Source organism: Diadema setosum, chromosome 5 (genome assembly GCF_964275005.1).
Source record: "Diadema setosum chromosome 5, eeDiaSeto1, whole genome shotgun sequence".
Classification (NCBI taxonomy): domain Eukaryota; kingdom Metazoa; phylum Echinodermata; class Echinoidea; order Diadematoida; family Diadematidae; genus Diadema; species Diadema setosum.
In genome coordinates this window covers 31,998,219-32,025,956 of record NC_092689.1, presented here as the reverse complement: position 1 = coordinate 32,025,956, position 27,738 = coordinate 31,998,219, and the positions used below count along the sequence as shown (strand labels likewise).

Sequence of the window (27,738 nt, the reverse complement as noted above, 5' to 3'; positions counted from 1 at the left end):
CTAGTGGCATTCGCTCGTTAAAACAAAGGTCTCATTGGCCCCCATAGGGAGTTATTAAAACGTACGTAACCAGTTACGCTCTTATAATAGTAAGGACAGGTGATATTTCTTTTGCCTTGAGTATTGCCCAGGACGTCGGGGAATCGTCCAGCCAGCCAACCAGTAGCCCCGGAGTCGATCCGGCGTTGAGCACAAGCCACGTGACTGCAGCCACACCAGATCGGTCATGGATAACTTCACCACCACTTTATCGGTCTGGACGGGGCAGGATTCGAACACGATGATGATGACGACGAACGCGTCATCGACCATGGTGTCGACAACGGCGGAATCCTTGCCGCCCTTTTTGGACCACGGTCTTTCTATCGTTCTCATTTTTGCCTTCATCTTCGGTGTGGCGGGAAATGCCACAGCCATTCACCTTTTCATTAAGTAAGTACTTGAACTTACAGTATGCCACGGCCATTCAGTACTTGAACTTACGGTAGGCCCGTGTCATTCATATTTTCATTAGATAAGTACTTGAACTTACAGTATGCCACGGTCATTCATCTTTTCATTAAGCAAGTACTTGAACTTATATTATGTCGATAAGAAGATCTGTAGCGAATTACAAGCAAATAGAAAAAATGAAACAATGATTCTTACTTTAATTTACGAACTGAATTTAACAGAAGCAAGATTTTTTTCCCTCTTATGATCTACTTCGGCAGAGTTGTCGTGTGAGAATATAACGAGCATTCCCCCTCAATGTCATTATGCTGTGCCGGTTTATATTGGTGCGAACATAAATATTGCGCTCTAGTGATCATTCCGATATCATATTATAGTAACACTGGCTGTGACAACGTGCGATTATCAATTATAGTACACAAATGCGAGTTAGTACTTTATAAAAAGATTTCTAAGAATGTCATCTATTGCTTTGTTTTTTTGTTATTTCTGGAAGACACCGCAATTTTTTTTTCCAAACTGATTACTTTATCTCCATCGAAGAAAAGATGATACATAATACAAAGTATACAATAAAAGTTGAAGAAGTAAAGACGTCCAATTCATTAACTGTTTATGTACATGAATGTACATAGAAGTGGAACGATGTATATTTTGCAAGAATTCATTTCAAAAAAAAAATAAATAAAGTGCTAAAAGATAGTGATCCACTGAAAACAGAGTTTGTGAGACAGAAATCACGGGATAAACAATATGCAAATAACATATTTATCTAAAGAAATTAATCCATGTAAGGCTGCTAGAGCATATGTGGGGGCGCTGTGGCATAGTGGATAAGACTCCCGACTCCCGAACGGAGGACCGTGAGTTCGAATCCCGCCCAGTGCTTACATCCTTGGACAAGGTGTTTTTACCCACAATGTCCCTCTCGACCCAGGTGTATAAATGGGTACCTGGCAACGCTAGGGTAATAATAATAGCAGGGCCCTCTGGTAGAGCAGTGGCAACACTGAAGAGGCTACCCTGGGTAAATAAGACCTTATTATTATTATTATGGGATTATGTTAACTGGTACGATAAAGGCATATTGTCAACAACACTAGATTAGTATACACAAGAAATACGAATATAAAATAAGATGTCACTGTTATGGAATAGGCACTATTCATTGAGCCTTGTGCAAGAGGAAAACATGCGGTAACTAAAACAATTCATACGTACATATATTCACGCACACAGTTGGTCGTGCAGAAAAGAAAAAAAATGCACACGTAAACTAAAGATGCATATTGCAAGAACAACGAGACATTGACATCCCAACATATTTAACGACAAACAAAGAAAAGAGAGAAGGAGCAGAGAAAAAAAAAAAGAAGAAGAAGAGAGGTCTCTATTCTTCATCCGTACTTATACTCCTTTGATTTTTTTTTTTTTTTTTGAGGTGCTCTTTGAGTTCACTTCTGTCCATTCTAATGATGTCATAATCAGTAAGGCGTGACATCACATTAAAAGCTCTAGAGTGGTGTGAGACAATCACCTTGCTATGGCTGGCATATTTTTGTAACGTTCTTGCGAGCTTGATCTTTGTCAGATATGTCCCCATTTGCTTCTACTCGATACAAACTATCGTACGAAGTTAAACGTGATTAAATTCACTTAACCAAACGTCCGGTCGTGTAAACAGAGGCCGCGTATCAGCATGGCAAATTCTAAACTGAAAAAATTAGGGACACTTTACCGTAAAGAGATGATCATTAATGCTGTCATTGTTTATTCATTTAGAATTATCATGTAAAATGAAATCTAAAAGCAAATTACCTCAGTTGATTACGATTTACGCCTTTCGAAGTCAAATCGACAATAACGACAATGTAATTGAATTATGCATTGCTTTAATCGAGTATGCAGGAAAGACTGTTATTGTCGTGAGGATGTGAAAATGATAATATTGGGGTGATCAAACCCTATGCCACAATATAAAGTCAAATGCTTGAAGATAAACAAATAATCATATCATCACAACGTACTAGTTAGATGAATTGTCTATCTTTTTTTTTTAATAAGACCTTCAAACTTAATATTGTCTGATAACGTTATCATATAACGATAACGATATCCTGATATCACCACGGCGTACAGCAATATAATATTTGGGATTTTCTTCTCTCCCCTTTTTAGTTTGTGCTTTGCCTTTGCCATTGTTTTTCTTAGCCCTTTTCTTCCATTATGGGCCGATGCACCGAGATCACCGCTCCCGCAAATGTATTTGAATTTTGCTGTGCTTAATTTTACCTAATTGTCATGTCTGATGAAGATTTAGGAGAGGGTGGGAACAGATATGATAAAGGAGGAGTAGGTCTGAATAACAAGATAGGACAATCGACATATTTTTAGCACTTTAACCAGGTGCGGCGTTGCTCTAAACCAGTCGTCATTACAAGTGTGAAGTTACTCGGCCAGGAAACATTCGGCCTCGACAAGCGTGAGTGGTCGCCGTCTACGACGCAATCGGCCATGAAAGTGAATTCATTAATTATTGCTTCTCGTTTACGATGGTCTTTCATAGTTGCGTTACGTACGGGTTGATTAGACGTATGTGTGTTTATTCAAGCCTGCAGAGCGAATTTCTCCGCGCGCGACGCTCTATTTAAGAAAACTAACTATTCCATTGCCTTACGGTACCAGTATTAGCATCCGTGACCTCCCGCAAGCATATATAGCTCTCCTTTAATTGCTCTATTGGGAAATGAGAAGGGGTGCTATAATAGAGTAGACGTGCTCTGCGTGGCCGGGCCGCGGCCAGAGCGCCGTCTTTCCACTCGCGCCGATGTTCAATGCACACCAGCTCACTGAATGCATATGCAGACGTTATGAGAAGAAATGCTGATAGATTTGCCAAATAAGATATCATTGTTGCCTTTTTTTTCCGGCTAAAACCACCTTGTATATGTCCTCTAAAGTGTGGGTAAAATTTGACATAATTCAATTTCTAATCACGACAAACATTACATAAAATCACAACATTATTGACAATGAACAGTTGTATTGCATAAAAAGTCATTAAAAGACTACAGCGGTCGGGCCAAATAGCGTCAAAATCTATTAATCAAGTTTGCTGGATGGGTGAGGGGGAGGGGAGAGATAGCAAAGGAAAGGCCACACAAGGTTTTCTCTTCAATTGATTGAATTAACGTAATTATTCAGGAAGTTCATATTAGCGCTCAGAATATTATTTCCATTTTTGTCTGCATTTCTTTTGTAACACTGTTAATCATTTTTTTTTTAAATCTAACGAGTAACAGATTGTGGGAAGAGCAGGACGAATATAAAGGGAGTAGTTATATTTTCATAAGAATACCAACGATGATATTGAGCAACATTTCTGTGTTGAAATTGTGCATCGAGTCGTTCTTAAGAAAAAAATGTGATAAAAACCTTCAAGAACCATTCTTTCTGTGACATTATAGAATACCAAATTGCCAGTTTAAAATTCATTCAGAGAGTACAATAATCTGCTCTTTCATAGGCAAATAACTTGTTTGCAGTTGAATAAATTTAGGAGAACATATCCAAAGTCACCCCAAATGGACAAATCAATATTATCCTATATATTAATGTGGCAAAGTGATAGAAGACTAAGGATTTAATAAGATAATGCCGACATGATATCATTCCGTTGACGCTGTGAGACAAGGAATAATGTGAAAATACCAAAAACCACGACATTTTTTTTTTCATTCTAATTGCTTCCAGTTTTGTTTTATAGCATGTAACCAAAGTCACCGAAATATACTTGAAGGTAAATTAATCAAAGCCTCTATCGTACACAGGCATGCCATTATTTTGTAAAAATTATGTAACATCTCTTTGCCCTTTGATGTTTGAAGTAGTGTTTGTTCACGGTAATTATGAAGTGTTTTGGATTTTTTAACAGATAAAGTAAATTGCGTGAACGCAGCATTATTTGATTTTATCTTAATCCAGTCAATATGTCTACTCTGCGCAAATATAGTTCTTGGTCAACCTTTACAAGAAGATTTCTATATCAAAGAATGAAGAGAAAGAGTGTTTAATACTGAAAACTTATTGCGGAATTAAATTTTGCATTTCTAATCTCTGGCGTCATGACCCTATCCACCCCAACCCCCAAACAAAACCAACAATGCAGAAATAAAAGATATTAAGAACAGATTTTGTCTCTCATGACCTACTCCCTAATTCTACTGAAATTGTTCAGACTACATAGTATCATAAATACATACCCAGCAATTGTCAAGCTATTGTTGAACAATGCCAAGTTTCTCATTTCAGGACCATTTATTCTTATTTTGTTGAAAACAGTCATTATAGGCGCCGTGCCTCTCATGGTCCACTGAGTGTAAAATGAAAGGATTATGATCATGACATGTAATCTATAGCGTTGTCGACTCATATCATCATAATGAGCGACAACAAACATCTGGACCATGAATGTTTCATGAAACTGTGGTGAATCAACGGAAGTGATGGATCACCATCAACATGGGATTACGGTTACAGCTCGTTGTTCCGAAGGTTCGTTATTCCGAAGGCTCTTTATTCCTAAGATTCGTTATTCCGAAGGTTCATTGTTCCGAATTTCATTTTCGGATTAACCAATCTTCGGAATAACGAACCTTCGGAATAACGCCACAAATTTTCGGATTAACGAACCCTTTTTCATTTTCGGATTAACGAACCTCTAGGTATAGGGAAGCTGCGTGTTTCGGATTAACGACCCTTCGGAATAACGAACCTTCGGAATAGCGAACCTTCGGAATAACGAACAGCACCCGGGATTGGTTTGGGCAAGCACATTGTGTATGGTTGATGATGAATGATATGGCAGTTCGTAAGGTAACGCTCGACCGGATTATACAAATGTATATTTCATCTAATGTCACATTCTTGATCGTCAAGTCATAAAACAACGTTAAAGTCGTTTTTCAAAAACAAAATTGAAGGGGTGCATCACTTCCGATAAAAATACATCATTTCCAAACAGTATCACTGCCTCTCTGATGTCTGTTTCTTGATACGATGATAAATGATATTTGATGAATAATTACTAGATATGGAAAATTCGCAGAAAGGCTGACAAATTAGGTTATTCATTCAATCCGTGATTTGGGTGATTGGCTAAAAAGAAGTTTTGAGATGCTCATCAAAGAACGAATTAAAAAAAAAAAAAATCTGCTCCAGGATTCGAACCTATTATATCTCACAGGCGATACGCTACAGGTTCTGCTCATAATACGATACGTATTGCACAAAATCTCCCTAAATTGAAGCCCAATTTTCAATTTCAACCAAAAGTTAAAGACATGATCCCGACATCGATTAGAGAATGGAAGGCACACTTTAACAAGAAAACCCAAAATGTCAGCTACAACATATCAAAAACCTGACAGAAAATCGTCATGGTCAATAATGAACCATTTCTTAATAAACGGAAAAGATTTATGAAATTATATCTATTTGGTCTAACGGGAACAGTCTTGAGATGGATTGCATCTTACTTACACGACCGCCACCAGATGGTTACTGTGAACGGTGCATTTTCTCAGTCGTTCCCTCTTAGACATGGTGTCCCCCAGGGGTCTGTGGTTGGTCCTTTACTATTTCTTCTATACACAGCCCCTCTGTCTTCAGTAATCAACTCTCATAACGATATTTTACATGTTATGTATGCCGACGATACTCAAATCTACATAATCATACAACCAACTACCCAAGTCGAAGCACTTTGCAAACTTAGTAGATGCGTTGATGATATCAAGCAATGGTCTCACGATAATTATTTGAAATTGAATTGTGTTAAATCGGAATTTTTGTATGTTCATTCTCAGTTCAGGCGGGGTAGCTCTCTAACAGAATTTTCCTTTGAAGATAGTACTATCCCCATCTCTCAGTCCGTCAGAGATCTCGGAGTTATTGTAGATAAGCATCTGAACTTTCAACAACATATTAAGAATTCATGTCGTTCTGCTGCTTGGGGTATTTGTAAAATTGGTAAAATACGTAAATTATTGGATCAGTCTTCCACAGAACGTCTCATTCACGCATTTGTTTCCTCTCATCTTGACTACTGCAATTCCCTTCTTGTTGGTCTCCCTGCTTCAAGTACTGCACCACTTCAAAGAATTCAAAATACAGCTGCTAGGCTTGTGACCCTTACAAAAAGATCTGACCACATTACTCCAGTTCTCCAATCCCTCCACTGGCTCCCCATCCATCAACGTATCACTTTTAAAATCCTCCTTATTGTTTACAAGATATGTAATAATCTTGCCCCATCTTATCTTAAAGATCTAATTTCCTTCCGCTCCTCCACTTCAACCCGTTCTCTTCGTTCTTCCTCCGCTCTCCAATTATCACGTGGTCCCCGCACCTGTACACGTTATGGTGATAGGGCCTTTTCAGTTATTTCCCCACTTCTTTGGAATGAACTCCCTTTTTATATTCGTAACGCTGAAAATGTTGATAGGTTTAAGTCATTGTTGAAAACTCATCTGTTTACACAACCTTAATTTTGCTGTTGTTGTTGTTGCTGTCGTTATCATAATATGTACATAATGCTGTATTTTGTTTTTACGTTATATATATTATTTTTCCCCGATTTGATGCGCTTAGAAACATCAGTATTAAGCGCTTTATAAATGTTATTCATGATCATTATCATTATCATTAAAAATGTATAGGATATGATATGGAATGCAGTAATTAATCACAGGACGCTGTAAAAGTGCCAGTAATAAATATTGTTGAGGATTTCAAAAATCTTTCAAATACAGGAGCTTACAATACACCCTGTCATAACTCCTGACATCTGCTTTTTGGAGACGTTTCTAAATAAGTACAATTCGAAAGGAAGTAGACGACAATAGCAAGTATAAGTCAGGATATTAGTCATCTACTAACGTGGGTAGGAGAAAGTCGTTTCCCTTCATTAGCATTTTAACAAGCCCTGAAAAAACAACAACAACAGAGGAACGAACGTGAACTTTGGTGTTTGATCCCTTTATACGCCTTACTGCTTTGCATCGCGATTTTGGCATGAAAATTCCACATTGGAGCGTATAGACCTGCCTCCGCAGAGGGGTGGAGGTTGGTGGGGGGGGGGGGGGAGGCACACGGAGCCTAATCTTCGGGAAATCTTGTCTTTTGCTTCACTGTCCAATACTCACCGTAACAAATCTGTTGTTGATAAGTGCTCCTCCGTATTCTCCCATTTCACTAAACCATCTAATGAATACAATATTAGTACATACTAAACCCTTCTAACAGACAAGACATGCACAAACACAACCCATGAACACGCATCTGTAAGGTAGATGCATAGTATGATATAAAATATCTTTGTTTTAAACGTATGTGTTTGTTCAAATCTTTGACATGTTAGCAAAATATTTAGGCCGACATAATTGTTTTATCATACTAGACAAAATTGATTTGCTTACACATAATTTCCCGGAGACACCTCTTCTATCGGGTCGAATATCCCCTCTAAATTATTTTGTGTCGTTTTATTTTTCCACTGTGCTCGGAGTCAGGTGCACCTGTCTGAATAGATCAAAATAATATCCGCTTGTATGGGCGGATGAATTCCTTCTTCGGTAGATGTTGACTCACTGTGTCACAGTTGCGCGAAGTATCACTGCATCACGGATGGAGTTTGTTTCGTTGTTTTGCGCTCGTTTGTTTCTCACCGCGTGCGAGGTGTGGGTCTAAGCCAAGCTCATACCCTACTTTCACGGTCGGGGTCACGGCTTCGCGGATCATTTCACCCGAGGGGAACACGCTGTCTCACGTATCCGCCTGTTTCTTTCATAGTGTCATTTTATTCTTATAGGCAAACTTCCCACTACTATAGAGTCCCTTCCTCCAACAACTCCTACCACTTCCAATCCCCTCTCCTATTTTGAGTCAGGGTCATCTGTTTTCGTTATTAGCTCTTCTGCTCGCTACATTCCCCAATCGTCGTTAAACACAGATATGAGAACGACATGTTTAAAATTGAATATGGCCACAGCTTCAGATCATTGGTCTGAAAAGGTGAGAGAATTGTTTACAGGCCTCGTATTCTGTACTACACTAAACTCGAAGATTTAAACTAATATTATTATATGTATATACATATATATACATATATATATATATATATATATAGAGAGAGAGAGATGTATATATATATGTATATATATATATATATACCATTATTATATTATTATTATTATTATTATTATTATTATTATTATTATCATTATTATTCTTAGGTAACCTTGGCCAAAAAATTGAACAATTTCTTCGGCAAAGGTTTTCGTTGCGACACCGAAAACCACTCGTCGACCTGTTATACCGGTCGCTGGGGAATCGTGATACGCTGACAACGATTTTTGCCAAATTCATGAAAACATGTTTACAACTTTCCAAAACCAACTGCCGATCAGTGGTTTCAGATGCTGCAGAAAGGTCGGCGATCAGTCTTCAACTTAGGCCCTATGTGTTACCTTGGACTATAGATTTTCTCGTTTGTTTGTTTGTTTGTTGGTGTTATTTCTATTTTGTTGCTTTCTCGAAATCCTCACCGGCTTCATGCTTAAGGCATGAATTCCTCCAAAAATAGCATACATGCATAGTGCAGACGGAATCTCCGGTGGTTCAAGATTTCGGTGACTTGATATCTTCTATAAAGCACGACATTGATGAATAAGATATAAGGTCAATGGTTATTAAATCGCCTCCGATGAATGTGCTGCTATGCCTCATTTGTGTGACGTACAATAGTAATGTGTTAGTGATTAAGCCATCCCCCGCCTCTGTGGAGACTGTTCGTGATGTAGCATTGGACATTTCCTGTAAATAATATTGTCTACCCACAAGTATCACATTTTTTTGCACATGCAATTTCCACTTGAAAAAAAAAATATTTTGCGCATCCGTAGGTTTATAAATATGAAGACTTGCTATGCGTTTTTTTATTCGCACTCATAAAGTAGATTACTGCAATAGTCTTTTCAGCCTGTAGGATACTTAAACATGGAGTCCATGCAAAAATCGTGCAGCACCTGTATGTTCTACCCCCCCCCCCCCGCACCCCTGGGACGTACACCTCATGTTTTACCCCTCTTCATTGGTTCCCTCTCTGTGAATGTCTTGATTTTAAAACTTCTTTAAACTTCTCCACAATCATGAATAACCTTACATCACCATATCTAATTGATTACTATTATGTTAAAAACCACCTTTTTGTAAGGCGCTGTGATACTTTTTTTTTTTTGGGGGGGGGGGGGGACAGCGTTTACCAAATTACTAATTTTTACTATTATATGTTTCCCCGGTCAATGTCATACTTTTGTCATCCCAATTCATGAATGTGCATTCAAATTCACCCAGCGCACGCACGCTATTCATATTCCGGCATTCAAATCCAGAATCCGAACGATCAATTTCATTTATGGGAGCTCTGTTTCGTTTTCGTCAAATCAAATTCATGCATGTGCGTTCAATTTCCAGATGCGAGCACTGCATTTCCTACTCGTGCATAATCGTCTGTTGAGAATGAGAAGGGCTTTAAGTTGTCTCGAACACTATGGCTTTAGTGGCAACTTAACGCCCTTATCATTCTCAACCGACGCATTCAAATTCACGACATAGCCCCGATGAGCTTGTTTGGCGAATTCAATTTCATTTTCAGACTATCAATTTCCTACTTCGTGTAATCATTTAATGAAGGAAATAGAATAGATTTTTTGAAGAATGGGGTAATAATCTTGGTGATGGAGTTAGGATGAGGGCAGAAGGGGAGAAAGTTTCTCATAAAACAAGCAAAGAGGTATAAACAACCCAGGGTCATACGCATTTAATTATGTTTAATGTTTCTGTATTCAAATGGATTTGTACTTTTGATTTTTCATATAAAGAAATTTTGAATTTCATGTATTAGGTCCAATCAGCGGTGTATCCAAACAACACGACAATGTATCAATTACAAGACAAACTGACGCACACTTATGATCTCACAAAGTTCCGCAAAAGTAAACCAACAAGATATCAGTAAACAACGACAAGACGTGTACAATATTCGTGCCATCAGTTTCAATGCAGTCGCATTTTTTTTTTCTCGAAGGTGTCAATCAACCTCCCCTATTATGTCCATTTGGATACAGTGCCTGATGTGCCTTTAAATTGCTGCCATTTTACCTTTGTCATCCTCGTAAAGTTAGAATTAATGTCAGAATGAAGAGGTGAACATCATCATCTTCATCATGAAGCCCAATCTACTCAAGGCTAAGTCATGTAAGTGAAAAAGACACGCATACACGATCCCAAGCTATTTAAACTAAATGTAAGACTTCTTTTAAATTGAATGTCCTTATTTGGAACATGGTTACCTTTTCATGAATGACCGACGAGATTCCGTCGTCGGCTTGAAATGAATTTGAATGCTCATTGCTGAAATGCATGCTCCTATCTTGAATTTGAATGACGCAAATGAACCATTGATTGCTGCAATAGTGAATTTGAATGACCGGATTATGAATCTGATTGCTGATTCAGTGCTGCGAGTGTGGAATGCGTGAAATTCAATGCTCGAGATGGGAACTTGAATGACAAAAGTATGAAATTGACCGAGAAAACATATATTTCAATCGACCGAAAATTCCCGCAGCATAACAAAAATATGGAATTGATAGAGAAAACCTATATTTCAGTCGACCAAAAATTTCCGCAGCATATCACTTTTCAAATATCATCTCATATCAATACTTCGAATGACAAAAATGAAGAGCTGCTATATATTTTGTATGAACCTTCAGACAATATTTTATCAAAGGGGATGAAAAGTCTAAAAATCCACACTCACTCTTAAGGTTTATCCTATGCGAGTGGGATCAGTGGTTGTCAATCCGATGATCTTCTGCATCTAGATGGAACTCGATATTACGTAGATAAAAGTCTCTACAAGATGACCATCGTAGAATTTACGTTAAGGTAGTTCAATAATAATTTGATATTCCTACAGGACTCTCTCCCTTTTATTTATTTTTTTTTGGGGGGGGGGGGGCGGTGAGGGAGGGGAGAAAAGAGGAAAGAGGACAGCAGTACAAGTAGTACAAATACTAAATGAAAGTCGACTGATGTTGGTTGAATACGTCGAAATACAAAACAGAAACTCACCTTTAAACCTATTCGCAATTAAAACGACACAGTTTTTTTTTTTGGTGTTTTTTTTTAAATAGCTTTTTGAGCATCTTACCTGGCCATCTTTGATATGTCCGCAGGAAAACTTATGTTTTGTCCTTCTCGCATTAGTGACTTACTTGAATTTAAGGTACTAATCTTATTATGTTTAATGCTGACTGGTACCACATTCTGCCCAGTTCGTGCTTAATGGTATTAGCATTTGGATTATTACTTTCCAAAAGATATCACTTAAAATAACCATAGTCATCATATACATTGTTATCTTATTTTCAACTCAATTCATAACTTATTTTGATTCATAAATCAATATACATATACATCACTTTGTTTTCTTATAAATACTATAGACTGTACATTGTGACATGTACAAAGTATACAATAGCGAAATATTATCATATGTTTGTTTGTTTGATTTTTATGTACATTTATTTTCAACATAATTTCACATATAAGTCAAAATTCCTTTCAATAATATAACAGAAAGTCAATATACAATGTACATGATTCGAAGAATATAGATATATACACAAATCACATTGACAAAATTTATATCACAATATCAAATTAACTAAGAAATTATGCAGAATGACTGCAACTAAGCGGTTGCTTGAACACGCGATAGTCAAGAATACTATGGGGGGGGGGGGGGGGGCAAAAGGAATACTAAACATTGTAATATCGAAGCAAACAGTATGTAATGTACGAAAACTGGAGTACACCTGTATTATCAAACATGGCGTATTATAAAGTGCGAAATACGGGGTCTTATCAGGTATCATTCCTTTATTTATTCATGATTGTCACTTTATCTATCTATCTATCTAAGCTATGCATTCATAAACTTTTTGAATAGTGTTATATATTTCAATTTTAATTCATTCAATATTGCGTGTCGCGACATTATTACATAGGCTGCATGCTTACTTTCGTCTTTTTGTGGGTTTCTTCTTTATCTTAAAATATGTATAATTCTGTGGAGGATCAAAAGGTGCCAGGGAACTCTCTTGGCTCTTAGTTGGACGGCCCCTGAACATCATATTTCCTCGAAAACATACAAAAATGCATGCGCATGTTTCAGTTGTCGGGTTTTTTTTTTTCTTCTTTCTTTTTAGGGGAGTGAGAAACTGTCCTTTTAATGCTCCGACGCCTTGAAAGGCGTAGACCTGAATTATTCTGTCGTATCCATATCCGTTGCAATTAGCTCACTTGAAGCGAAATATACTCCTCATGAATTGTCCAAAGACCACGAGCGGTATTACTCGCTGTTTTCGTGTGAATTGCAAATTGAAGTTGGAGATGATGGACACATTCAGACGTACTGGAGCTTTTGCTGTTGTTGTTGTTGTTGTTGTTGTTGTTGTTGTTGTTGTTGTTGTTGTTGTTGTTGTTGTTGTTGTTGTTGTTGTTTTCACACAAGCGCGTAATTATATCTGATCTGGAGAGTCGTATCATTCCTTTCTTCACGGAAAAGAATATTGAAAATGTATCGTGACCACTCTAGGATAACTGTAACGACATTGTGTAATATATTTCTAAAAAGTGAAGAGCGCATTGTAAAATGTAAGAATGACAGTTTGGTGCCAGAAACGTTGGGTTGCTTAATTTAACACGTTATACTCTATGGATTGACAGGCCAATGCTTTTTATTAGAGGAGTAGGAAGAAAAAAGCACCATACTTGAATATTTATGCATGATGTGATACATGTATAGATCTCTGTGAAGTAGATTGCTTACACCTTTGACATTCTCTATATATTCAACCCCCCCCCCCAATTTTTTTTTTCTCGAAACCCTTTCTTTATGATTCCGCTTTTGAGGGTTTGTGTGTCCTCTCGCGACTCCCTCGTGTGTGTTTGTTTCAGTTTGATTGTCTGTTTAATATGCGTGAGTGATTTCAGACAGAGATAATGACTAAAGCGATATCGGATATCACGGGAGCAGATTTCTACTTTCTCTGTTTTTATTTTTACTTATTTATTTATCTCTTTTAATATGCTTGCTCGTTTGTGTTGGCTTTGACATTTCTTTCTACATTTGTGTGTGTGTGTGTGTGTGTGTGTGTGTGTTTTCTCTCCATGTTTGATGAGGGCCCCATGTATTATCTGCTTGCACTGCAACGAGTCCATAAGTACTTGCAAAACGCTTCTCCGCTGAGAGCATGGCGACTACGCGGTGTAATCCCAAAATGCATGCGGCACTTCGGTTCGTTTCATCATTGAAAGAGGAACATTCCAAATTAACCCTTTCTGTGTCAGGAACTTTGGACAATGTGTACAACGCTTTGGGGTCTTCTGCGCCAATCGGTACGGAAAGTACACAAAGTCTTAAAACAAAACTAAACAAATAAACAAACAAATAAGATATTTAGACAATCGTAGTGTAGCCTTTGTAGTCCTTTTCTCTCCCCCGCCCCCCCCCCTTTTTTTTTTCGGTGCAACCGTCACGGTCTTTCCACCAGGCAGTAGATAAGGAGCTTAAGGTTCTTTGCTTGGCTGGCAAGCACGCCGATTGAATGTCATTGTCGCTCCGCTCACAGAGCTGATGCGGGGAGAATAAATTCTTGATGGCGCATTACCACAAAGACAAAGTTTAAAACAACAACCGCAGCAACAAAAACAAAACGATGCAAAACAATGCAACACAAAGCAAACATGCATGTCAAATACATTGACGAAAATGAAAGGGTCAGAAGGTAATAGAATCAGCAGCAAGGGATAAAATATCGACACACGCGTCACAATGTGTGCTTCTCATGTTTTGTTTTTAACTTGTTCTTTACACGTGGTACGATACTTGTAATGATGAGGATAGATTAGCGGAAGCGTGTCATCGTTTTGTTTTTACTTGATTTAAATCTGACTTTTGTTGTTCATCTATAGTGATAGAGGGTTGAAGACCCCCAAAATGCTTGTGTCTTTGCTCGTATGTATTTTTGGGGTGCGGTTTTAAACCTCCATATGAAAATTATATAGCATTCGTCTTTTTTTTTTTGTATTTTCAAACTTATCATCAGCATTTGTGCCTATTACAAATTACCACGCTTTTTCTTATTCGTAATGATACTAGAGTTCTTATAGGAAAAACAACAACAACAGCTTTAAGAGGACAGACAGACAGTTTTGGGGGTTTTGTTTTTTGTTTTTTTGTTTTTTTTTTTACGCTGTGTGGGCAATAATTGGGAAGTGGTCTGAAGACAGTCTATAAAGATGAGGGGGGCGATACACGCACAAATGCAAGCATTGTGGTGAAACGATCAATTACTCGAGTTGGCTGAAATATCGAGTACCACGCATGCTGAAGAAACTATAACAGTATTCCTATGTAGATGTGGAAGCGTTTGCAATATTCTTGGTTTTTGCTTTATCCATAAGATCTAGACAGATATGCATAGATAATTCGTAGACGGGAATCGAAATTCACGGCACTGTGCTAGAATATTTACAGGAGAAAAATGGGATAATGATTAGTTTTCTTGATGCCTGGGACGGAAATATCTTCCTACGTTCTGGGGATGCATAATGAGTTTGTCATCTGTAACTTGCACAACCCTCCCCCCCCCCCCGCTTTTTTTTTTTTTTTTTTTTGGTGGGGGGGGGGGGGAGGGGGTGGGGTAGCCACTTTCAAACAATCAAGAATATATAGGTACAATGTCTGATAATGTGTTCTTGTTATTGTAATTGTTATTGTTATTGTTATTGTTATTGTTATTATTGTTATTGTTATTGTAATTGTTAGTGTTAGTGTTAGTGTTAGTGTTAGTGTTCTCATTCAGTTGTTGTGAATGTGTTAATCGTTTAGCTGAAACGTATATATGCATGTTTCAATGAAGAGTTAATTTTGAGTGAAAATGAGAAAGGTCAGTTGTAGTGATTTTTTTGATTTAGTTAAAATTTGAAGAAAAAAAAAGTTTCATTTTGATATTTGGAGGAGACGGTATGTGGAGTGAGAATGTGAATCCTAATAAGTCTCTGTGGTGTGAACATCAATGGGGGTTTTTACGATTATTGCTTTCATGCATACAGCACCAGAAGTTAAGAGGAAAGCTATGGGTTTCATGACACTGTTACTATTGTTGTGGTTCAATTTAGATCTTTTTTTTGAAGCATTTAGCATTTATTCTCATTTTATAGCTTAATTTCCAAACTATATATAGCAAACAATCTCGAGGAATGAAGGATCATTCAGCTTATAAAGACTTGAAGTATGAGTAAACACGCACTGCTTTATCGATTGACAAAATGGTGTTTTTCCCTCATTAGATAAAACCAGGTCACGTGATGACATGCTAAAATAACAAACGTGCGTTAACTATATAGAAAGGACTGCTCAAAATGCTGTAGATAAAGAAACGAGTAGATATCGCGGTATTTTCAAATAATTTAAGCATATGAGGGTGGCACAAACTACAGTGGAGTGTTGATTCCTAATATATCCACAAGACAGTGTTATAGGAAACAGTATCTTAAAGATGCACTACCCTTAAAGCTCTACTATACCCTTTGATATGATTTGATTTGATTTATTGATTCCTGTACTATCATTGTACATGAACATACATGTACATGTATATATACATACGTTGTTGGAGCCATACATATTATAAACATCAGTTGTTAACAAAATATTTTTCTTCATTGCCCTTGCACAATGTACAGCAGAAACGTATCAGCAATACAACCGTGTACAATGAAACAGTATGGCTACAGCTTCAGTGTGGCTTGATTTGCGTGCAGCCATCGTACATAATACAGAATGAAAAATAGGAAAGAGGGGTGACTTGCGTAGAGATAGGATAGTAGAAAGGAGAAAGGGAAAGAAGAGGTCTGTCTGCTTTCACTAAGGGCTTACACAAAGTTAGTTCACCTGGATCACTGATCAGTAAGGCATGACAAAATATTTCTCATCGAGGTACAGGTGAACCCTTGCGGCATTTAATTCAATTAAATTCAATTTAGAGCAATTTAATTCAGTTGTGTTTTATTTCCATTTAAGAAAGGGCAATACTAATAGGAAATATACATTAGTTTAATAGATCGCATTGTTAATACGATGGTAATTTGTAGGAAATACAAAGCCTGAATTTAATGCAAAATATATGAATTAATGAATAGAAACGAACGTACTTTGCAATGGTGACAAAAAAAAATCAAATATATAGAGACGGACAGCGTGATCTACTGAAAAGCACAGCTTATAAAAAGTAGATCACTCGAAAACAATATGCCAATATACATATTCAAGTGCATCTATTTACAATTAGAACTTTCTTTTATAACTGGTATATATTTTGTAGGTAATATGAAAAAATACTTTATTTAAACTGCTAAACCATACTACAAATTTTCATTTTACTTATAACTGATATATATATATATATATATATATATATATATATATATATATATATATATATGTTGCAGGTAATATGAAAATAAATTATAGATATAGTACTTATTTTTAAGGTATGGTGGACATACTAACTTGAAATGAGATGAATGTTGCGGCAGAGACACTATTCTTTGAGCCGTTTTTGACTCGAGAATCATAATGCATTGTCACGAAAATTTCAGGTATCAACCTCTTACGGAGAATATTGATTACTTCTGCTATGATTATTATGTGTGCCTTCAGTTTATCTAGGAGTATCATGAACGAAACTCAGTGCCAGCAAATATAAATGTGACATTCAAATTTTCACTTTTCAAATTCGAATAATGATGCTTGATGTACGCCTTTAAGTGCGTTGGACTCGAGTTTCCAAACTAGGAATGAGAAGCGGCTAATTTCTTTCTCCGACTACATATATAGCAAATAAGCGTATTCGAGACAGTTATTGATACTCGCAGTGTGAATAAAATATAGATGATTTGAACGGAAGGTGGGTGAACGAGATTGCCTATACAGAGAGGAAAAGGTTACAAAGCAACAAGCATGTGGTGTGCATATAGGAAACCCATTGATATGATGGTATTGTTGTTCTATGGGCACAGGAGGGCACATCATATTCACGACCTTTACATATTGGTATTCCACGACGTGTATCATCACAATTACAATGGGTACATAAACGTTCAATCATCGGAGGTGTTCTTTATGAATACTGTAGTAGTAAAAAGACTGGAGTCTTTAAGGAGACTTCTGGATGATTTTCAGACGTTTACATTTGAACCACTATAAATTAGTTATCCTGAGTACAGAGTTTCAGAATTTATAGTGATTGGGATGAGGAATAAGAACGTTTTCAAAATTTATAACAAATTTCAGTGAACAAGGACGATGACATGGTAGCCTCACCTTATGCATGAGTTGGGGCTCAAGAATGCTGAACAAAAAGGCATGCATAGGTTAAACACAGGTCAACTTGCAAGCAAGCGGTATTGCAATTAAATTACACTGCTACATTTCTGAGGCTCCTATGTCATCGACGCTGTTCAGTGTAATTTGTTTAAGATTTTTCAGAGTATTGGTTTCTCTGCTCAAGGATCACAATAAATTCCACAAATCTATACAAGGAGCTGTCTATATATTTATATACTACATGATGTGCAATTATGAAAATCGTCTGGAATGCCCCTTGAATGTTTCAGTTCGTTTCGTTTATGTACCCTGACATCCATCACATATTGACTTTGACTTCTATATACTGATTTACTATTTGCAGATCAAAACAAAAACCCAGCATTAGTGCTTTAGATTAGTTCTAAAATGTGAGTTAGGGATAGAAACAACCACTGTAAAAATTTGAATCCATATAATTGATGTTAAGTGTTGTTAAATACACAAAATGTGAATAATAGTTGTAAGAAATATGTTCGCAGACTAAACCGTCTACAGTTATGGTTTATTGAGAAAAATATTGATCTCTCCTCATATCTTATTGCAAAACATTTATATTATGGTAGGATGTTTTGTGATACAACTGACCTACACATATGCATCAAATATGATATTTTGAACATTTTTTAAATCACTTCTCCCAAAGGTAAAATGGACCTTTAATATGAAAAAGTAAATAATGATCACAAAAATTTGCTTCTTTATTTGTGATGTGAATACCTATTCACGAATACCTATTCACGTCTGCAGAAAATCATCATTGACACATGCATAACTACAAATGAACGCCAGGGGGCTTTTAGAATTGTGAAGAAGAAAAAGAAAATCTACAGAAATGTCTTGAAAAAAAACCACCTTGAAGATAAGAAGGAAGGAAACGAAAAAGAAGGAGGATGACTTGGAGAATGACAGTGGTTTAAATACTGTGTCCAGGATTCGCACTTCATTTATGATTATGTAACGGTTTAATCAACGCTTCACACCTGAGGAAAGTTTGATTACATAGCTGCGAGCGCACTTCTATCTACCTACTCTGCTTTTGGGTGAATTAATTTTCATTTCATGATTTATAGCACCTAATTAATCAGTCATTCTGAAAGTCGAGATTACCCAAGGCCTTCGAGAATTAACATCTCAAAAAAAGGGCATTGCATTCAAGCAGCTTGCTGGTTGTATATACATACTATATATATATATATATATATATATATATATATATATATATATATATATATATATATATATATATATATATGTATATATATATATATGTATATATATATATATATCCCTAGTTGGCACCTTAGGGAGACATATTGGGGGGAAGTGTCTTCATTAGGGAGACAACTGGTCATTAAGGAGACAATTTTCGTGTCTCCATTGCGTAAACTGCCATTGAACATGTATTAATAAATTTGCATATAAAACAAATGGAAATGTCTTCCAAATGACCCATCTAGGAGTATATATATATATATATATATATATGTATATATATATATATATATATATATATATATATATATATATATATATGTGTGTGTGTGTGTGTGTGTGTGTGTGTGTTTAAAAAACACACTTTTTATACAACCATGCATCTCTCATTACAACTTGTCGTCTCGTCAAGTAGTCCTGTTGCTGTCTCAGTCTTGTCTCATGTTCATTAGTGTGTTTGTTGTTGTTTTGTGTGCAACTGTTTGTCTGTCTGTCTCTCAGTGGGCTGCCAAACCTTCTGTGCTGTTTTGTTGATGTTTTCAATCAATCTCTGCGTCGAATTTTTTTATCCAAGAGGGGCCCACACTCTACAAGCTAGTCGTTTCAGTGGGTCACTCCGGGTTTGTTTATTATTTATTAACTTTTTTATTAATTATTTCATATTCGTTACCTCAACAACCACTGCAATATCACTACTGTAAGTTTTCAATTATCGTTTTCTCTGCATTATTTCTGTCACTGAAGAAAGTGAGATTTATGTTCATGCATCATTTTAATATGTATTACTGTATTAGCTCGGGCTTCGCCTCATCATTGGGTACCCCTTTTTTTTCTAGCATAGAGCTAGATCTAGATCCACCCCTGCCAGTCTTACCATTTTGCGTACTGTCATGGCAACATCAACAATGAAGAGATGTTGAAACTACTTCTTAAACATGAACATTAATTGGCCAAAATACTTTTCACGATCTTTTAATTTGAGTTCACTTATCTTTCCCGTATAAGACACATTTTGAGACCATAACATAATAATTGTGTGTGATTAGTATAATCGTTGGCACTACGCGACGTATTGTGTATTGTTTGAATGAATTTGCGTTCAACCACGTATGCATGTACCTCAGAGTGAATCAATAAAAGCACATGCTCTCCGCTCACTATATACCTATAAACACAACATCAGTGCACTTCACCGTTACAATCGAACCTCTTATCAAAAAAAGTGTTCTGTTCGTCGGCGGCCAGCCTTTGCGGAAATGAGACTGAACGTATACTAATTATGAACTCGTGATGTCATTGTCTAACATGATATTCGGTTATCATGCACTCAGTTTATGATAAAGTATATATATATATATATATATATATATATATATATATATAGCCAGTAAAGCTTGCACAGAGACGTGGCTGTGATGTTGGGTAGCACCCCTTTAATTACAAAATCAATCTCAGTGTAAAATCATACTGAACTAAACTTAATTCTATACATGCTGGCAATATATTTAACTGTCCTTCCACTGCCTAGCCATGTTTTGGTTCAGTCCATTGCTGCCAATATATTATATATATATATATATATATATATATTTATTTATTTATTTATTTATTTATTTATTTATATATAAATATATATAAAATATATATATGTAATATATATAACTATATATCATAGCCCTGTCAATGCATTATATACAACAGAGTTCTTCGTGTTTTTCAAACAGTGTTGTCATATCATACATCATGTGAAATCATTGTGCAACAACGTCATCAATATTTTTTTTTTATTATCATTGCATGTATTGCAAGCACTATGTCTTTTGGAATGTGGATAACAAATTTCGCCTTTATACTCTTCATCGTTCTTTTTCTCTGAACAGGACGAAGTCGTTGAGAACACCGCCCAACATGCTGATTGTCAATCTGGCTTTGAGCGACCTGGGAATGGTCGTCACCAACTTCCCCCTCTTGTTTATCTCCACTATCTACAACAGATGGCTTTTCTTTGATATCGGTAAGATGTTCAGCACGAAGAATTCTTGGATGCTGTAGCATAACAATACAGTATGGTCCCCCCCCAAAAAAAAAAAACAAACAAACAAACAAACAAACAAACAATCGGGTAACTTTCAGTTAAACTGTCTGAATGCTATTTCAGGGTCTCAAATATAACAGCTTACCTATATTTTACAGAAAACCCAATTCAATTTGGTTAAGTGGTCACAGAGAAATGTGGATCGCTGTAAAGCATGTCATGGATCTGTTTCTTCCAAGTTTAGCATTTGGATGCTCTTGGAACCACATATTAATGTGTGAACACAATGGACAGAACTCGGAGGGAAGGGATTCCTGGCATCCTCATTTCTCTTTGACCACTGAAGCAAATCGGATGGAATTTCCTGCAACATGTGGATGATAAGTTACAGGTTCATACCCTGAAATTGTATTTGAGTTAAATCATTGTTTCAAAGGTTATCGTTGCGGAAGGTCCCGTTGTATCTTTTTTTTTTTCTTTTCTTTTTTTTTTTTTTTTGGGGGGGGGGGGGGAACATACGATACAGTCATGTAGTTAGATGAGATTTCCAGATGATTCCAGACATGAACATCTATAAAGTAGTCATGCTGGGTCATATTGGGTACAGAGTTTTGTTGTCTAGAGTGATTGGGATGGGGAATGAGAATGTTCTCAAAATTTGTAACAAATTACAATGACTGACACGACTGAGGATGACGACATAGCAACTTCACATACGAATGCATGATTGGGTGCTAAAGGAAGCATGACAAAAGAAGAAAGCATGCATAATTTGTAGAAGCGAAAACAATTGCAAGTACATGTATATATCGTGGGTGGGAACCCACCCACGACATATGTGATATTGTAACGGAATGACATTGCTACATTACTGTAGCCTCCTATGTCACCATCCTTGTTCCGTGCATAATGCTGTGGGTTTTTCAGAATATTTGTTTATCTGCTCAACGACCCCAACAGATTGCACATATCTATTCATGACACTATCGATTAATGACCTACATGCTGTGAAATTGTATAAATCGTCTGGACTGCCACTTTAACACGATGTTTGTACAGGCATAATATTTATAGGAATATATGGAATATCTAAAGTGAAAGATGAATAACGGCAACCTGACAACAGGAGGTGCGTGTTTTTCAGTAATCACATAGATAAGCTGATTGAATACGAGTGCAAGTCGTTATTTCAGATATGCAGATATGCCGATTTCAGTAGAAAGTAGGTCAAAAAATTTAAACAAACATTTTTTCAAGAAGTATAACAGAAATCCCCATAAATTGATTTTGGCTAATATCATAACACCTGAGTAGACGTGACAAAGCGATCAGATGAATTAGGTTTCCAGGACAAATTTCCATAACGTTAAACAAAAGTAAACATATATATACATCGACAACTACTGCCATATCAGTTTGCCAGCCATGGTCTTATAATGATTACACCTAATTGAATATCTTTTACCGAAAATTGATTGACTTTCAGTGAATTTGGTTTGTTGCTCCATTCACATTTCATTTTGTTTGCAACTGAACGACATCAGGTACTTTCAGCAAGAGCTATTACACTGTCAGTAATCTGCCATAAGAGATGGTCTACAGTTACAGTGAGATTATGTCGTGGGACAATTATCTGCCAAAATTCATTAACCTAAATACAACTTCTATTTACTGGCTTCGTTTTACTCCATCTACCTTTGCCGCTTGTATTCACAACGTCGTGGTCACTTATGATCTGGTCTCCCTTGATTGAATCCTTAGAAAGTGGTTAGTGTCACGTACTAAGCGGCTAATTGAGGACTTACGATGAGAGAGAGAGAGAGAGAGAGAAAAAAAAAACACGTGTTTCACCGTGCGTTGACCTTCGGCGAAATATGAGGCTACTTTCAAAGCAAAATCGAGAGAATATGAAAAAATAAAATCCCTCGAGGTGGCATTGTTTTGTACGTGGTTCTCGCAAGGCTTCCCAATCTCAGTATCATGAACTAATGTCGTTTAGAGTTGGTGGTGAATTCTCGGCTTTGGTAGTATGGTAACATCGCTGCAACGTAAATTAGTTATTCTTTGAACACAAATTAGCCTGTAATTGCCAAATTTGTCAATACTCAAGGATAGATGATTGTCTTTCCTTCTAAATTCTGCTCGTGAAAATAGCAAAAGAATTATAAATCTTTCATATTCCACATGCCGTATACGGCATGTGGAATATGAAATTCGTTTGTTGATATTTTGGATTATAATGAGTCACTTCTCAAGATGGACTAACTGTCCTTTTTTCCCTTTATCCAGGTTGTCAGTATTACGCATTTTGTGGAGCCCTGTTCGGAATCATGTCCATTACCAACATGACAGCAATCGCCCTCGACAGGTAAGACTGCTCACACTTCACCGAAAATTTAACATATTATATTACCTTATACTTGGAAAGCAATCTCCTCGGTGATGTGTCAAGTTCTTGTACAAGAATCGAGCACAATGTCCGTCATAGAAACAGAAAAGTTTGACTCGGTGAAAATCTGGCTATAATATGAATTGTTGAAAAGTCTTTCCTGACAAGAAATCATTACGACAATACACGCAATTTGTACGCCTCATGAAAAAAAAGAGTGTTTGCTGGTATCGTCATTTACGAGGAGGAATGGGCGCACGTCAAGAGTCCGACAACCACGAGTCATACAGCCCACAAGTTCGACACTATAGACAAATAAGGCCCATGAGTCCGACACTAGGCAAAAAAGACCCATGTGTCCGACACTTGGCAAAATAGGCTCAGGAGTGAAGCGTCCGACATTAGGCAAACAAGGCCCACGAGCCCAACACTCAGTATATCACGGAGCTTAGTGTACACAGTTTCGGTCTCGTGTTTTGTTTGTTAGTTTGTGTGCGTGTTTTGCCTAGTTTCTGACTCGGAGGCCTTCTTCGCCTATATAATGTTGGACTCATGGGCTTTATTTGCCGAGTGTCGAGCTCACTGGCTGTAAGACTCTTGGGCTGAATACTCATGGGCCTGATTTTAATGTGGAGCTCGAGGGTCTTATGACTCGTGTGGTTGTCGGGCTCTTGGGATGACCCCGGAGGAGAAAGGATGGGGGTCGGCAACAGTCGTTGATTATAGTACATTTTCCGATTTAGCTGTGAGTGTAATCTTCATTTCAACTCCGAACAGATATTCCACTCTCTTTGGTTCCAATTCCAGGTACTACGTGATATGCTGGTCCCTGGAGGCGGTGAAGTCGGTCACTCACCGTCGCTCACTTATCATCATTATGATTGTCTGGCTCTACGCCATCTTCTGGTCAGTACCGCCCTTCTTTGGTGTGGGATCCTACGTCATGGAAGGCTACGGTCTCGGCTGCACATTTGACTTCATGACGCAGGACATGAACCACTACCTGCACGTCAGCTTCCTCTTCGCCAGCAGCTTCATCTTGCCCATTCTGATCATCGTCTCCTGCTACGTGCAGATTGCCATGGCGGTCCGGAAGCACCGCCACGAGTTGAACCAGGTGAGGGCTCGCATCACTGAGGAAAAGGACAAAAAGCACAAGGCTTCCATCCGCCGGGCAGACCGCGCCAAGACAGAATTTCAGATCGCTAAAGTCGGGATCATGGTAACCATCTTGTTTTGCCTGTCCTGGATGCCATATTCCGTCGTCGCCGTCATCGGTCAGTATTTTAGTCCCGACTACCTAACACCACTAGGGACACTTGTTCCTGTCATCTTTGCCAAGTGTTCTGCTATCTGGAACCCGCTGGTCTACGCCATTTCCCACCAGAAATTCAACGAGGCCATGAAGGAGCATTTCATGTCCATGTGCGGCATGAAGCCCCCGGCCAAGGGACACCGAAGCACGGGCTCCGCTGAATCTTCGGTCGTAGGACGACGTGGAATTTCCCGCCAGTATTCCTCCACCATCTCGGAGTCGTCTGTCTCGAGCACGGTAGAGCAGGACGCCATGGAGTTGAAGGACAGACAACAGGGACCCGGAGAGGCCAAGGCTACCAGGGCTCAGCAGGAAAAAAGCGACGAGGGAGGAACGTATCGGAGGGAGCCCGGGGACGCCACCTACAACCAGGACGTCAGCGTTGAAATCGAAATGCCTGAAGGCAAAAAAAGGGCGAAAGGGGATCAGGGCCACGGTGACGATCGAGTAAACGCACCCAGCGGCCTGCAGCCGGGTGTAAATGACAAGGAGTACCTCACCAAAATGTAAACTGTGCACAGGCAATTTTGACAATGGACAGATGGAGACCAGCAACACAGAGTACATACCCTCGATCTAAGCGGGTTCTGCAGGTTTATGTCTGGGGGTCATTGGTCGTATCGTGCAAAACCACTTCAGAAGGTAACCGTCACTATCGGTTCATTCGTTGAGAAGTTCAGCAATGTGTATGACCAGGGAGGTCTCACCTCCCTGGTATGACGTTGTCCCTAGGACTTCTTCGAGGGAGAGAATACTGCCTGTATTCAACTAGTGCAGAGATGGTCAATCGCTGATACTTAGTTTACCTGTGCTTTAGGATGCAACAACATGGGTCTCATTGTTGCCTAGCTTCAAGGTAGTTTGCTGCTATCTCTAACCTGTGCGATCAAAATGCAACAATTCATCGGATCAAAAAAAAAAAAAATGCGGTATTATATGTATACACTTAGAGCTCGAAACCACTTGAGTTTGCGAACATTATGTAAAGAGTCTGTGACGAGGCTAAATTTGAGCATAGAATTAGATAGTACATGCATCGGAAAACAGCTCACAGCCTTGTAAATAGGTAACATCGAAGTAGACGGCTGGATCTGTCTACAGGATTTCTTGGATCAAGCTTGAATAAAATTCGATGTCTATAGTGCTCGTGGTATTTATTTACTTATTTATTATGATTTATTATGATTTACACATGCATGTGGGTAAGGTGACTTACCACTGAGACAGCTTTTTATTGAAATAAAAACTATTTTATGTTAACATATTCATGATTATCAAAAATATCATTCTAAAGTTATATGTGAAGAGGTATGTACACTGTTCATTGCTGATATCATTGCCGTTTGGCAGACTCTATTTCAGTCATCTCCATATTTGGGGGACCGTTTATGAAGTGAAAATGATTTGTAATCATGGTCGGCCTGGAGCACGTCAGTCATGAAAATAGTGTCAAATTTTATGAATGCCGAAATTTCACCCTTACACGTTTCTCATCAACTTTCACCACTGCATTCTGGCTTCATTAAAGGATTCATTATGCCAATGTACATTTTGTTCACGTCACTTTGAGAAATTTTCACGCGTATATAACTCAGGTTAGATACTCATTCTGCGTAGTTGAGAAAACTTAAACAACCGTATTATATTCGGTTTAGACACATGGAAAGGATATTATTACCAGTATAATATTGTAGAGATACACCTCCGGCTTCATCATGTTTATGTATGTTCCTTAGAAAAGGTAAACAAATTGTTTTCTTTTCCAAACATATTCAAGATGTATGACGGGTAGCTGCTTAAGGCAAAGGATGTTGTCAGGGAAAACTGCGGGTACCTGTTATCAACTTCATTATCATGTAATCCTCTTTGGAATCAAGCCTTTGCTTTTATCAGGTCTACTGCGGATGATTTCTATCGAGTCAATGTACAGTTTTTGTTTTGCTTTTTACACTATCGGATGTTCATTCTCGTGAAAGCCTGAGAAAGTGACTGGAATTTTGCTGGAACAACTTGGTTTGTCAATTCTTTCATTTTCTTGTCTGTCCGTGGTAGAAATGTTTAGGTGAAGGACATGCATTTTCATGGAAATAATTATATGAATGAATTGAATTGAACTGAATATGCAGATACTCTGGTGTGATAGCGTACAAACGACATCATGTCTATGGACAAAACAAAAAACAAAAATATGTCACTATACGCTGACCAAGCCGAGGGAACTCTTAGGTTAGTCAAAATTATCGTCGTTGCTGTTGTTGACGCACACACGGAGAGAATATCTCCTTACGAAGGTGCTTTTATTTTAGAGGCTTCTCAGACCACCATTTACCTGGTGTTTGGAGTGAGTTTGTTTTGTTTGTTGTTCCTTTTTTTTGTCTTATCGGTTAACGTGTCTGCACAAATCTGCTCTAATCCAGTGCCGCTGACACAGCTGATGTGTACAGAGATTCAACGCGAGATAGTCAGGGAATCGTTGCATTTTAAATGATATCCATCTCACTGGTATATAAGGAATGTGAGGGCCGCAAAGGGGGGAGAAGACATCGCGTAACAGGATACACCTATTTTCTAAATGTCGTTGACGATAGTTTGCATGTCGAAAGTGGTAAGGGGGGAGTTTACTAACTTTGTAGATTCGAGGAAAATGAAATTGTGTTGTTGTTGAGGTTTTTGCGTAGTATTTGGTTCATTGTCTTTAAATTCTGCTGTGCGAGCATCTTCAGTAGATGTTGAATTAGCGAACATGACAATCGCACCATTTGCCCATT

General features: G+C 37.7%; 1 protein-coding gene across 1 annotated transcript; it reads left to right on the top strand.

The window, feature by feature from the left end:
• The first annotated feature begins 226 nt into the window (after positions 1–226).
• Positions 227–25,480, top strand: LOC140228845 (rhodopsin, GQ-coupled-like). Its single transcript, XM_072309117.1, has 4 exons — positions 227–432; positions 21,112–21,245; positions 23,556–23,634; positions 24,463–25,480. The coding sequence occupies exons 1-4, from the start codon at positions 227–229 to the stop codon at positions 25,478–25,480; spliced, it is 1,437 nt and encodes a 478-aa protein (XP_072165218.1).
• Positions 25,481–27,738: the final 2,258 nt, after the last annotated feature.